This window comes from Periplaneta americana, chromosome 6 (assembly GCF_040183065.1).
Source record: "Periplaneta americana isolate PAMFEO1 chromosome 6, P.americana_PAMFEO1_priV1, whole genome shotgun sequence".
NCBI classification, from domain to species: domain Eukaryota; kingdom Metazoa; phylum Arthropoda; class Insecta; order Blattodea; family Blattidae; genus Periplaneta; species Periplaneta americana.
The window spans coordinates 7,648,563-7,664,233 of record NC_091122.1 but is presented as its reverse complement, the minus strand read 5'-3'; the positions used below and the strand labels follow the sequence as shown (position 1 = coordinate 7,664,233).

General features: G+C 35.6%; 1 protein-coding gene across 1 annotated transcript in view; it reads right to left on the bottom strand.

The window, feature by feature from the left end:
• Positions 1-15,671, bottom strand: part of LOC138702152 (uncharacterized) — a 39,185-nt gene that overhangs the window by 15,826 nt on the left and 7,688 nt on the right. The window contains exons 3-7 of the mRNA XM_069829758.1: positions 15,261-15,429; positions 14,005-14,134; positions 13,787-13,919; positions 11,677-11,829; positions 8,770-8,858 (exon numbers count right to left, since the gene is read on the bottom strand). Of these exons, the coding sequence (XP_069685859.1) occupies positions 8,770-8,858; positions 11,677-11,829; positions 13,787-13,919; positions 14,005-14,134; positions 15,261-15,429 (674 nt within the window). The remainder of the gene's footprint in view (positions 1-8,769; positions 8,859-11,676; positions 11,830-13,786; positions 13,920-14,004; positions 14,135-15,260; positions 15,430-15,671) is intronic.

Sequence of the window (15,671 nt, the reverse complement as noted above, 5' to 3'; positions counted from 1 at the left end):
ACTGGAGTGGTTTGTAATTTTCTGTTTTTTGACGTCCAGACCAGTGCAGTTTGAAATGTTGGCAAACGAAGAAACAAATGCTAGGGCAGTGATAAAAACAAACAAATGCTAGTGAAACGATAAAATTAAACAAATGCTAGGGACGCGATAAAATTGTGCGATAAGCAGCCATGATTGGTTGAAAGACGTCCTTTCGTACTGTTTTATTTTTCAAAAGTAGAGTGACGTAGTGAAAGTGTAATAGTGATGAATCATTATTTGTGTAAAAATAATTAAATTTTACAATTCATAGCAAAACAATAGCAAAAATATTTACTTGTAGGATACAGCTGGTAATGTCAGAATTTATTAACACACTCATAATGAATAAACTAGAGGAGAAATTATTTAAAATATTCAAAATTGTGCCACATATCAGCGAAAACGATTTTCCCTCCAGAATTAGCGCCCATAATTTATAAATATAATCATCTTTAATAATAAAAATCTTTTGAATTATAAAAATTGTTCATTAATCCTGAAGTATTCTCTAATTAATATACTAAATTCAAGTTTGCGTTATTAATTTCTAATTTATTTTTTTCTAATTTATTCACAATTTACATTCCAAATGATACATATGAATTGATACCCGAAATGAGCATATGTTCGTGCTCGGGTACAGTCCAGTAGTGTACATAAATTTTACAGAGATCAATAATAATGTTGATAATAGAAATAATAGTAACAACAACAACTACAATAATAATAATAATAATAATAATAATAATAATAATAATAATAATAGAATACCGTGATGGAGATGATACAAAGATAGTAATATAAATTAATTCATTAATAATAATAATAATAATAATAATAATAATAATAATATTAATGGCTTCGATCCCAGGTGGTGACAGGAATTTTTTCTCGTTAGAAAACTTTCAGAACGGCCCCGAGGTTCACTCAGCCTCCTATAAAATTGAGTACCGGGTCTTTCCCGGGGGTAAAAGGCGGTCAGAGCGTGGTGCCGACCACACCACCTCATTCTAGTGCCGAGGTCATGGAAAGCATGGGGCTCTACCTCCATGCCCCCCAAGTGCCTTCATGGCATGTTACGGGGATACCTTTTACCTTTACCTTTTTTAATAATAATAGTAATAATAATTGTAATAAAACAAAATATTTACAATAATAAAATAAATACTAAGACAGATAAAATAAAATATAAAACCACTTAGCGAGAGTTAACACAATTTAAATAAGCATATAATAGCCAGCAAAGAATGACGAACTCGAAAATCAACAGAAAAGTTCGTTGTATCGCAGACGACAGCAACCGCCGTATTGACATTGTGTTGTGCATTAATGGTAGTAGTGGGGAGCTGAAAGTCTAAGTAACTGCCGTTCTCTTCGAATCTTCTCATACAATCATCAAGTGCAAAATTAATTCAGGATATGTAGAAGTTATTTTTTTTAATTTCACTAAATTTATACTAGCGAAAGGTGTGCATAGCCTCTTAAAAACAAAAACGTAATTACGTGATTATAATATGCCGAAGCCGTCGGTTCTACTTTTTCGTCTAATAAAAAGGAAGATTAATATAACTAATTTTGTGAACTCTAGCTAAAGAAGTGAGTGCAATTTACTCTTATTAATTTCACACTGTATCTGTACCAGTAACGATTTGAAGTCATATTTTAGATATCGAATGTTCTAGAAAGAGATTACAGCTGATTGAAATACTGCCAAGGACTGGAGGCAGAGATTCTTTATAAAGTGAGGGATGAAATAAATCCTGTATTTGCTGCCCATTCAAAGAGAGTTGTGCTTTTAATATTTACCCATATGCACTCGCAAAGTCTGTAGAAACTTACCTGTTATGTTTTCTGCAAAGTAATATTGAAGAGTTGTAAGTAAGTCACACTATCTCGTCACTCGCCTGCAACCTGCTTGTCCGACGAGTTCTTCTATAGTATTATCATTCGTGATTATACTCCTGCTGTATTGCACGTACTTAAGTGGGTGTTGATGTGTTGCCACCATATGAAAACTAAATTATCCAAGTCATTCATAAATTATTCTTAGAATAAAGTAGCAATCTTTCTCGTTGGGAAGTCCGTGGTGGTTAACGAAGGTGGGAGATGGGGGAAATGACTTGTGTAACACATTGCTTTGTGATCAACGTAATTCCTTGGATTTCACGGACACGTGTCCTTAGATTATTCTTAAAATCTGGAGTGCAACTTCTGCAAGGAAAATTGATTTAAGACGATGGAAGGGAAGTAATTAAAGGGAAAAGAACAATAAATAAGTGAATGTAGATCAGCCGCGGCGAGAACGTGACTCGCGAGACATTGTGGCTCGCAGTGATAGCTGTGCATTTCGTTTGCTTCTAACCTCCGTCAAACCCCCCCCCCCCCCTCTCACTCACTGGAGTTAAACTCCTTTCCATTTGTATTTGTCTCTGACCTGTGAGTGGCATATGTCTCTCTCGAAACCATGTACGAAAGTTCCAAGTAAGATGGGAGGACGCATTTTTTTGCTGTCGATATGATGAGAATATTAAATGTATGATTTGTTCACAAGTATTACGAGGAAAACGGTTGTATAACATAAAATGGCATTATACTACATGTTACTGATGAAACATAAAAAGGTTAAGTGTTATTGTTGTTATCATCATCATCATCATCATCTCTGTACGTCGATCCTTTTTCAGCAGATGTACGAATAATGCGGTTAGCTCTTCAATTTGAACTCACTGATTTACAATGTGATGTTAAATGAAAGCTAGATGTAAGGACTTGACAAATGTTGAACTTCTCAAATCTTTGCCAAAAAATAAATATCCGAAGCTTCGTTCTTTCGCTTGCTCTGTTGAAGCCATGTTCGCTACAACTTACGTTTGTGAAAAATTATTTTCAACAATGAAAATAGTAAAAACCAAATTTAGATCACGACTGACAGACAAATACCTTCGTTATCAACTACGACTGGCAGTAAGTGACATAATTCCTGATTTTGAACCTCTGTCGCAGAGACATTCTGAAGACAGCTAATTTCAGGTTGTGATATTGTTCATTTCTCTCTTCGTTACACGTACTAAACATTAGTTTGTAGCCTTGTACTGTATAAAATTATACTTAAGTGCTTGACGTAAGGAAAATGAAAATCCGTTAATAAGTCAGACGTTGCTTCACTTCCCCTTCGGGTGTCCGCCTCCCTCCAAAGGTGCTATGCACGTTGCAGGTTACACAGTGGCTCGGCGCACGATTACATTTTCGCCACCACTGATGTACATCATGCAAAAGAAGTGGAGGAAAGAGAAATAAGTTATACTATTAATTAATTATGTTCTGTCCAGGAGCAGATATTCACTGCAAACCCAAAGTTGTCCAATCTTTAATATTTCCCGCTTTCCTTTTAGTCTCCGCATGTGATCCATGTATCTAAATGTCTATAGAGAGGAAAAATTGAGAGGAAGTCTAGTGTGGAAGACAGGGGAGGTGAAATTATAATGGAAGGAGGAGTAAAAAGTCGAGGATGTGGAAGCGAACGAAAAATAGTAGAGGGGGAACAAAGGAGAGGTGGAAGGAAGGGGAAGGATGAAGCACAGTATCCTAGAAGTATTGTACGGCTATACTATACTACTACTTACTGGCTTTTAAGGAACTCGGAGGTTCATTGCCGCCCTCACATAAGCCCGCCATTGGTCCCATTCCTGAGCAAGATTAATCCACTCTCTATCATCATATCCCACCTCCCTCAAATCCATTAAAATATTATCTTCCCATCTACGTCTCGGCCTCCCCAAAGGTCTTTTTCCCTCCGGCCTCCCAACTAACACTCTATATGCATTTCTGGATTCACCCATACGTGCTACATGCCCTGCCCATCTCAAACGTCTGGATTTAATGTTCCTAAATATGTCAGATGAAGAATACAATGCGTGCAGTTCTGCGTTGTGTAACTTCCTCCATTCTCCTGTAACTTCATCCTTCTTAGCCCCAAATATTTTCCTAAGGACCTTATTCTCAAACACCCTTAACCTCTATTCCTCTCTCAAAGTGAGAGTCCAAGTTTCACAACCATAAAGAACAACCGGTAATATAACTGTTTTATAAATTCTAACTTTCAGATTTTTTGACAGGAGACTGGATGACAAAAGCTTCTCAACCGAATAATAACAGGCATTTCCCATATTTATTCTGTGTTTAATTTCCTCCAGAGTATCATTTATATTTGTTACTGTTGCTCCAAGATATTTGAATTTTTCCACCTCTTCAAAGGATAAATTTCCAATGTTTATATTTCCATTTCGTACAATATTCTGGTCACGAGACATAATCATATACTTTGTCTTTTCGGGATTTACTTCCAAACCTATCTCTTTACTTGCTTCCAGTAAAATTCCCGTGTTTTCCTTAATCGTTTGTGGATTTCCTCCTAACATAATCATGTCATCCGCATAGACAAGCAGCTGATGTAACCCGTTCAATTCCAAACCCTCTGTGTTATCCTGGACTTTCCTAATGTCATACTCTAGAGCAAAGTTAAAAAGTAAAGGCGATAGTGCATCTCCTTGCTTTAGAAGTATTATATGTCAACTATATTCTTCCAGCTTCGTTCAAAATATCACGCTACTGTGTGATGACGTGCGTTGTAGTCTGTTCAGACCTAGATTAATTATTTATCATTACTAACTTCAAGTCCAACTACTGTATTTAATAGCTTGGAATGGTACCTACAGTTCATGGCTGACACAACACGCTTGTTATTACTCGGGTCCTTAATATCCACGACTTTACACACGCAACGCTTGTTTCTGTAAACTTGTCACGCAGCTCGAGAGTTACGTACGTAATGATCGTGATGATCAATCAACAGATTGTTGTTTTTATTTATTTTCAGTTTTATAAAGATATCATCTGTTCAGAGAGCATAGGGGATTGTGTCGGAGTTGTCAGTGGCGTATTCTTAACATTTTTCCGCAGATCTATCCGATATTGTCTAACAAGTTAATACCACACTGCCGTTTCAAGAAACAGCTAGAAATAGTTATTTTACAAAGTTTATTTCAAATAGGCTACACTCAGTTGTACAATATTTCTTAAACCAACAACTATAAAAATACTGGGGCGTATTTGCAAAACTACTGTACTCGTAATAGGCCTCAGCTAATTTAATCACCTCTAATACTTGTTCATAATTGAGGGGTTTGGTGCAAGAACCTGATAAGTCCAGAAAAACACATTTGAGTAAATGCAAAAACAAAGTTTGGCATCCATTGAAGGCATGTATTTTTAGGAATTGTACAAATGTAATGGTACTGAACGATTTCTGTATGTTTTTTGTTTGTTATATATGAATATCAATTATAAAATTATAGATGTGCATTTTAAAATTAATTATATATTTATTTGGACTTATCTGGGTTTTGCACCAAACATTTAAAATCTGACATATGATTTGGGAAAGACCATTATTATCTAAGTAAATATCAAGAAAAACAATATATGAACAATGCAAGATCATTATTTTGTTATTAACTATTAATAATCTTACAATATCTTTTACATGTGAATCATATTATACTGCAGAAGTGCAAATTTTTGCATTTATAAAAAGTTCTGTTCAATTTTGAAATATTTAAGTGTACAAATGCCAAGAGAATAGTTATCAAACTACACTGTTTACATTCTCAATAAATTCTGTTGAACTGAATGATTAAATTATTATGTATGGTTTCATGCTATATTTAAATACTTACAATAATAATAATAATAATAATAATAATAATAATAATAATAATAATAATAATAATAATAATAATAATAATAATCATCATCATCATCATCATCGTCGTCCACACCTTTGGAGTAACAGTTAGCGTGTCTAGCCGCGAAACCAGGTGGTCCGGGTTCGATTCCCGGTCGGGACAAGTTACCTGGTTGAGGTTTTTTCTGGGGTTTTCCCTCAATCCAATATGAGCAAATGCTGGGTAACTTTCGGTGTTGGACCCCGGACTCATTTCACTGGCATTATCACCTTCATCTCATTCAGACGCTAAATAACCTAAGATGTTAATAAAGCGTTGTAAAATAACCTACTAAAATTAAAAAATAATAATCATTGTAAATTTATCAGAATACCAGAAAGTATAAAACTGGTAATACTGTACAGAAATAAATATAGTACATTAAAATATAAAAGGAAACAGAATTTAGTAGAAAGAAAGATGCATTATATAAAGATAATACCAGTAGGCCTATTGCATTTAGTAGGTTATTCAATGTTAGTAACAAGTTAATGAAAATATTGTGTGTTAACTTGATACCGGTAATCAAATAGAGAAAACAGGAAATAAAATTAATTGAAATACAGCAACCACTCTAAGTCTTTAACTTCTTATTCAGAATCATCTGAGCTATGTTCACTAGCTTCATTGGCACTACCTTGAGAACGATACATTTTCTCGTAGAACCCCATGTCTGCTGAAGCAATGTACAGTATATCATTGCCAGTTTCATCACATCTTCATATTTTTAGCCCTTTAAACAGGCAATGGTCCATTGTACAATAATATCTCTGGAAACCAAGCTCTCCGTTGGTTGTTTTCTTCAGAAAACTGAACCCTGAAAAACAGTTGCCTATTGATGTTGGCTGACTTGTGCTGGGAACTGTATTTAAATACTTTATATTGAGATTTTATATTGAAATTCTTGTTTTCAGGTTTGAAATGGTATCTGAAGATTTGAACATGGTTTGTGTGACAGGAACAACTGTAAATAACGTAGATGATTTCCTGAGAAACGATTGACATTCTTCAGGACTAATCAATCCAGTTATATGCCTTTTATACTTTTCAATAATGCCAAAGTGTCTGTCACATAACTTGTATGCATATGAGAAGTTACGAACCCCTGAATCTTCACCTTTTCTAGGCCTTCGTCGTTGAATAGATCTTGGTGTAATGGATGCACACAAAAGTCATCTTGTGCTTTCTTACTTAAAAGACAGTTGAACTTGGTTATTATTTCCTTTTTTTCTTCTCCGTCCAATATATCAACACATTTTCGCCGACAGTTATATGCAGGGCCTATTTCACGAGCTGCATGAGACATAATAATTCACCCTTTAATCTTTTCACTTTGTCTCTGTTTATTTTCCATTTACTGGGGTCACGTTTTCTTATCCTTGAATGTTCACCATTATCACTATCACTGCTTGAATTATCAGTTGATATGTTTGAAACACACAATAAACTGACAAAGCTACACTATATCTCGTTCATGCACCCATTTTACTAAAAGGAAACAATTGCTACACTTGTGCTATCATCTTTTGGTGCAAGAACCAGACAAGTCCAGGACTAGTCTGATTCTTGCTCCAAACACACCCACGGTCTCTATTGGCAACTAAGCATATCTCATTCAGATAAGTCCACACAACCCTGGTTCTTGCACCAAAAGATGCTCACTGTCGTATTATATATCATGCATACTCTAACTCGTTTTCGACCAAAAGTGGACTTATCTGGTTTTTGCACCAAACACCTCAATTGCTAAGTAAGCATTCAAATTTGACTATTATGCATCCAAAATTTAACGCTCTTAGATCCACACATAATAAGTCTCTTAAAAATTGATACGATTCTTTTTTTGCTTTTGTACCTTCTCTAGCTAACATCATTGTTACCACAGTTTCAGCTTATTCCCATCTGCAGTCTTATAGAACTGTGTTAGCAATATTTTTCCTCCCCGGGTAGGCTTCTTGAAACTTATCTCTGATTCTTCGTAACACTCCAACAAGATTTATAACATTTTATTACACATCTACGTAAAAAAATGCTTGTAGTGGAACCTTACAATATGCACTATAAATTGAGACGTCTCCTGGAATAACAACTTAACATACGTTACGTCTTTTTTTCAGTTTGAAGCTTATATATTGAATCCTTAATAACACATCTCCCACCTTACAAAATATTATTTCTCTCCAACAAACACAACATCCTATAGAAACATTTGAATGTTGCTTTACACAGTACTGTTATACGAGATAAGTATTTGTTCCAGAGAACGTCTAAATTGTCCTTTTATGTATCTCATTGATGCAAAACAAAACCATAAAATTTGAACATACATTTAACAAATTTAAACATGCACATTGTTGGTTTACACACAGCGATGACAGAAGTTAAATGTAACAGCAATTACAAATTATTAAATTTCATTGGAAGCATTGTGAAACAACCCAAAAGTCTACTTTTGAAAACAATAACCTTGAAAGCATAAAATCTCATATCGTTATTAATATTATTTTGGTTTGATGTTCATAATGACGGATGGTTACCAAGGCAACAGCATTATTAGCGTGTCTGTAGATCTCATAACAGCAGTTTGGATTATGTTGATGTTCTCTTGTTTAGAGATGGCAGTGTTTAATAATATTGTGCTGTCCAATCCGATACTAACCTCAATGATCTGTTTCTCTCTGTTCCAGCTGCAGAAATACTGAGCTACGACCTTGTTAACCTTGCAACTGATATTTGGTAAGTACCAGCTACGTGTTAACTTAATGGTGTGATGTAAATTCATAGCAAAGATTTAGCATTTATTTTAAGTAAACTCCCATGCTCTTCCAACACACATTATGCTCCGGGGTCGGTCATCTTGCTTGTAGTTTAATAGTTCTCCGTGATGAAGGCCGTTACAGTCTGATGCAGCTACGCCACCTCTCCTACAGGTTTGATTGTGATCTCGTGAATCTGTAACATTTACATGAATAGCGTAAAACCTAGAACTAAAAAAAGCTTTCTAAAATATAATCCATCCATCCATCCTACAGGTTTGATTGTGATCTCGTGAATCTGTAACATTTACATGAATAGCGTAAAACCTAGAACTAAAAAAAGCTTTCTAAAATATAATCCATCCGTAAGCGTTTATCTCTATTCGTGGACCATTGAATGCCGCGGGATTTCATGGCCTACTGCCGTTTTGTATCCCAGTTCTGCAACTAGTTTCTTTGTGTGCTGAAGGGCACTCCGTCCTCGCTAGACGACAGAGTGCAGAAAATACAGTCTCAATAGATTCTGATTCGCAGAGACACAAGTCACAAACAGGCGTTACCATGGTAATCTAGTAACAAATGAATAGCATGACAGTTTAGTATCGGAAACGAACAGGCATTACCATGGCAATTTAGTATCAGAAACGAACAGACGTTACCATGAAAATTTAGTATCAGAAACGAACGTGCATTATCGTGAAAATTTAGTATCAGAAACGAACGGCATTACCAAGACAATTTAGTATCAGAAACGAACGGCATTACCAAGACAATTTAGTATCAGAAACGAACGGCATTACCAAGACAATTTAGTATCAGAAACGAACGGCATTACCAAGACAATTTAGTATCAGAAACGAACGGCATTACCAAGACAATTTAGTATCAGAAACGAACGGCATTACCAAGACAATTTAGTATCAGAAACGAACGGCATTACCAAGACAATTTAGTATCAGAAACGAACGGCATTACCAAGGCAATTTAGTATCAGAAACGAACGGCATTACCAAGACAATTTAGTATCAGAAACGAACGGCATTACCAAGACAATTTAGTATCAGACACGAACGGCATTACCAAGACAATTTAGTATCAGAAACGAACGGCATTACCAAGACAATTTAGTATCAGACACGAACGGCATTACCAAGACAATTTAGTATCAGAAACGAACGGCATTACCAAGACAATTTAGTATCAGAAACGAACGGCATTACCAAGACAATTTAGTATCAGAAACGAGCGGCATTACCAAGACAATTTAGTATCAAAAACGAACGGCATTACCAAGACAATTTAGTAATCAGAAACAATTCAGTATTAGAAACGGACAGGCGTTACCGTGATAATTTAGTATCAGAAACAATTCAGTATTAGAAACGGGCAGACTTTAGGCCTACCATGACAATTTAGTATCAGAAACAATTCAGTATTAGAAACGGACAGGCGTTACCGTGATAATTTAGTAATCAGAAACAATTCAGTATTAGAAACGAACAGACTTTAGGCCTACCATAACAATTTAGTATCAGAAACAATTCAGTATTAGTAACGGACAGACTTTAGGCCTACCATGATAATTTAGTATCAGAAACAATTCAGTATTAGAAACGGACAGACTTTAGGCCTACCATGACAATTTAGTATCAGAAACAATTCAATATTAGAAACGGACAGGCGTTACCGTGATAATTTAGTATCAGAAGCAATTCAGTATTAGAAACGGACAGACTTTAGGCCTACCATGACAATTTAGTATCAGAAACAATTCAGTATTAGAAACGGACAGACTTTAGGCCTACCATGACAATTTAGTATCAGAAACAATTCAGTATTAGAAACGGACAGACTTTAGGCCTACCATGACAATTTAGTATCAGAAACAATTCAGTATTAGAAACGGACAGACTTTAGGCCTACCATGATAATTTAGTATCAGAAACAATTCAGTATTAGAAACGGACAGACTTTAGGCCTACCATTATAATTTAGTATCAGAAACAATTCAGTATTAGAAACGGACAGACTTTAGGCCTACCAAGATAATTTAGTATCAGAAACAATTCAGTATTAGAAACAAACAGACTTTACCATGACAATTTAGTATCAGAGGCAATTCATTGTTAGAAACGGACAGGCGTTACCATGATATTTTAGTATCAGAGACAATTCAGTGTTAGAAACGAACAGACGTTACAATGACAATTTAGTATCAGAGACAATTCAGTGTTAGAAACGGACTGGGGTTACCATGATAATTTAGTATCAGAAACGAACAGACGTTACCATAACAATTTAATATCAGAAACGAACAGGCGTTACCATGAAAATTAATATCAAACGAACAGGCATTACCGTGATATTTAGTATCAGAAACGAACAGACGTTACCATAACAATTTAATATCAGAAACGAACAGGCGTTACCATGAAAATTTAATATCAAACGAACAGGCATTGCCGTGATATTTAGTATCAGAAACGAACAGGCGTTACCATGAAAATTTAATATCAAACGAACAGGCATTGCCGTGATATTTAGTATCAGAAACGAACAGGCGTTACCATGAAAACTTAATATCAAACGAACAGGGATTGCCGTGATATTTAGTATCAGAAACGAACAGGCGTTACCATGAAAATTTAATATCAAACGAACAGGCATTGCCGTGATATTTAGTATCAGAAACGAACAGACGTTACCATAACAATTTAATATCAGAAACGAACAGGCGTTACCATGAAAATTTAATATCAAACGAACAGGCATTGCCGTGATATTTAGTATCAGAAACGAACAGACGTTACCATAACAATTTAATATCAGAAACGAACAGGCGTTACCATGAAAATTTAATATCAAACGAACAGGCATTACCTTGATATTTAGTATCAGAAACGAACAGACGTTGCCATAACAATTTAATATCAGAAACGAACAGGCGTTACCATGAAAATTTAATATCAAACGAACAGGCATTACCGTGATATTTAGTATCAGAAACGAACAGGCGTTGCCATGAGAATTTAGTATCAGAAACAATTCATGTTAGAAAAGAACAGGCGTTACCATAGAAATTTAATATGTAGATGAACATGGACTTTGTTACGTACCTGCACGTGTGGAGGCACTCCAAGCGCATACATGATTGCATCGCTGACGTCTTTGGCTTCTAGATGGGGATTCTCACCATAAACTTTCTTTGGATCGAACGGTCGACCGGAAGCAGCCATGAACTCGGTCTCCACCATTCCCGGACTGACACTCTGAATTAGTAGAAACATAACACAATAATTTGTTTATTTTGTGTAGTTTTCATTAAAAAAGCTTTGAGAAGAAGTCTGTAGCATCCATTTATTTATGTAAAATCTGTAAAATGTGTTCGTGAATGTTTTCTGATAAATATTAATCGTTAGTTCTATAATCAATATTTCCGTATTTGGAAGGATAGTAATTCACTTTTAATTGTTACTTGTCACGAAGTGTGACATAATTTGAGAATGTAAAAATATGAAAGAGTACGTAGTTCAATTTGAAAGGCATTAAAGCATCAGATACTGTCACAATACCTTCCCATAATGGCATGGGATGAGGAATATCTGGCATAAGATAGGCGAGAAGCGGTTGTTTTCTATAGAGAAGGAATATGCCTAACAATTTTGGGAACTGTTGGAATTCCAGTGTCACCTCCGATAGTAAAGAAGTGACATTCCACCCTCGATAATAAAGAAATAAGAGTCCACTCCCATAATAAAGAATTAGGTTCAACCCTGGTTATAAAAGGTTGCATTTTGTTAATAAGGAAATAGGTTTCATCCTGAAAATGAGAAAATAGATATCGCTATGGTAAGGAAATAGATTTTATCCCGATGATAACGAAACAATAAGGAACTAGTTTCCAACCGAGCAATAAGGAAAATTATTCTAACCAGACAATAAAGAAATAGATTCCTATCAAACAGTAACGAAATAGATTCTGCCGAAACAGTAAGGAAATGAGTTTCAAGCAAGCAATAAGGAAACAGATTCTATCGGAACAGTAAAGAAACAACCAAGCAGCAAGGAAATGGATTCCGCCCGAACAGTGCCAGCAAAATTTAATTAAAATTAAAAAAAAAAAACGATAAGGAAAGAGTTTCCAACCAAACACTAAGGAAATAGTGTCCAACCAAAGACTAAGCAAATAGTTTCCAATAATAGGCCTACATCAAGGAAGTAGTGTTCGAAACAATCAACCATAACTTAGGTTTCGGCAAATGTGTGCTATTCTTGAGAATGCTATTTCAATGTTTGGACAATAATGTATTGCTAGAAATAGTCCTACATCAAGGAAATTGTCCACATCTGTGGAGTAACGGCTAGCGCGTCTGGCCGCGAAACCAAGTGGCCCGGGTGCGATTCCCGGTCGGTGCAAGTTGTCTGGTTGAGATTTTTTTCCGGGATTTTCCCTCAACCCAATATGAGCAAATGCTGGGTAACTTTCGGTGCTGGGTCCTGGACTCATTTCACCGGCATTATCACCTTTATCTCATTCAGACGCTAAATAACCTAAGATGTTGATAAAGCGTCGTAAAATAACCTACTAAAAATCAAGGAAATTGTTTCCAGCCAAACACTAAGGAAATAGTGTCCAACCAAAGACTAAGCAAACAGTTTCCAATCAAAAACTTAGGAAATTGTTTCAAACCAAACACTAAGCAAATTATTTCCAGCCAGACACTAAGAAAATAGGAGAAAATAGGTTCCATGTCGATAGTGAGACAACAGAATCCATCCCAGTAACAAGGAAATACATTCCACCCCTATATTAAGGGAAGAGATTTCACTTCGATAGTAACGGAAGAGAGACTTCACCCCGGTAAGAAGATACATTTTCATCCAGGTAATAAAGAAAAAGGTTCTACCCGCATGTAGATAATTACGTTTCACCTCGCTAATAAAGATGGGTTCTATTCAGAAATATGTATAGACCTATTTATTTTATCCCCGATAATGAAGAAATCTTTTCTACCCTGAAAAATGAAAACCCAATACGTAGCAAATGAAATAATTTTCATATGTTGTGATCCGAAGAAATTGATAAGAAAGCGAATAGTGAAATATGTAGAGGCTATTTTACTTGACTAAAATATTACATCACGTCACAGCAGGAGAATCAATTAAATTTTCAGAACTCCGGAAAGGACTAACCGCAGTTTGTTTTTCCATACGTTGCAAACTCACCGTGACTCTTATCTTGGACTTCTGCTGCACCAGTTCTCGACGTAAGCCCTCGGTCAGCGCAGTCACTGCGTGTTTGGACGCGCAGTACATGTGTACGACCAGCGGGAGATTCGGAATTGTGTGACCGACGACACTGAAAATGAAAATGAGATATTTGACACAAGAAGCTTCAATTCATGATCACGCATCGATAAAATTTTTACCTTTCCACCACCCACCTGTTGATGTGAATGATGTGTCCATCGTCCACCCCGCGCTCCTTCATGCTCTGCAGGGCTTCCTTGGTGCAGACACTGAGGGCCAGTACGTTGAGGTCGAGAATGGATTTCCAGCTCTCAACTGGTCCGCCTGGAAGTCCGAAAAATTCAGTTACATTCCTTCCACGGAGCGTTGGACACGTTGGAGTCCATTTGTTGAAATCCTGTAGTTTGTTTATATAGGCCTACATACGTCAACAGTTTCAAAATGTTTTCTTGAAGAGCCACATAAATTTTTATGTTTAGGATCAAAACAAAATAGAGAAATTAAAAAAAAAAGGTTGCAGCCGCCAAATTACTCTTGAAGGAACGACCACTCATATAAATTGAGGGAAAGAAGACAGAGGACGGACACTGGAAAGTTTTCTTTTCTCAATCGTACTATCAGGGACTGGAATGCTTTACCTGCAGACTTACTAAAGATTTTACCAATAACCAAAAATGTATTTAAAAATAGGCTTACACACTTTACTAATAGACGGTAGTATATTATGCACACTACTTAAAGGGTGTAATTGATATCTTGTTATTTGAAGCGTTCTATCAGTGAGGAAGTGTGTTGTGTCAGTGAAGTCTATTGTGTAAGTGAAGTGTGTTTGTGTCAGTGAAGTGGCTGTGCAAAGTATTTGAACAGTGAAATGGTTAGAAGTGTTAGTGAACTCAGGTAGAATCAGTGCAGTGAGTGAGTTGACAGAGAAATAAGTGTAGTGCCGAAAGGTACCTGTGCAGGTATGAACCTGTCACACTCGTGGGTCTTAGTTCGAACTTGGGGTTAAGATACAAATTAGATTTATTTTAAATGTTATTTTAAGTGACCATGCTTCATTTAATTTAGAATGCTCATTATTATTATTATTATTATTATTATTATTATTATTATTATTATTATTATCATTATTATTATTAGTATTAGTATTATTATATTATTATTATTATTATTATTATTATTATTAATTATTGTTTTTATTAGTTGTGTTTATTATTGTCATTATTGAGTGTAATTAGTTACCACTGCCACCGGGTATATACCCATTTGCAGTGTGAATACATACATACATACATACATACATACATACAAAAGTAAAATATAACTGGAGATATGAATAATTTGGTGATTCGCACCAAACATTATAGCGCTTGTGAAAATAATGTACAACGTGTGTCATACATAAACTCCATTTTCATATATTAGTTATGCTCAAGCTAAATTTACATACTAATCAGTTTGCCATTGCTGGCCACTCCTGCATTGTTGATGAGGATGTCCACCCCTCCCACGTTGGACTTAATCCACTTGAACGCCTCCTGGACTTCCGTCTCTTTGGTGATGTCACATTTTAGTGCATACAGCTTTCCGGGTTGAGATTTCAAGCCTTCAGCAAGTTCCTGAAATGATAATAGTCATTCATTTAGACAGCGAATTCACTCAGATAGTGAGTCACTTCAGTTAGACTGCCAGACAAATTAGGCAGTAATTCAATCAGAAATCAATCCAGTCAATCTAATCAGTTAATTAGATCATCCATTAATTTCTGTGATTCATGCAAGAAACTTTAACCGTAAGAAATTAGATTAATATGTATCTAAATATTTTATTTAAATTGAATTGTGCTAAAATAACTTACCCC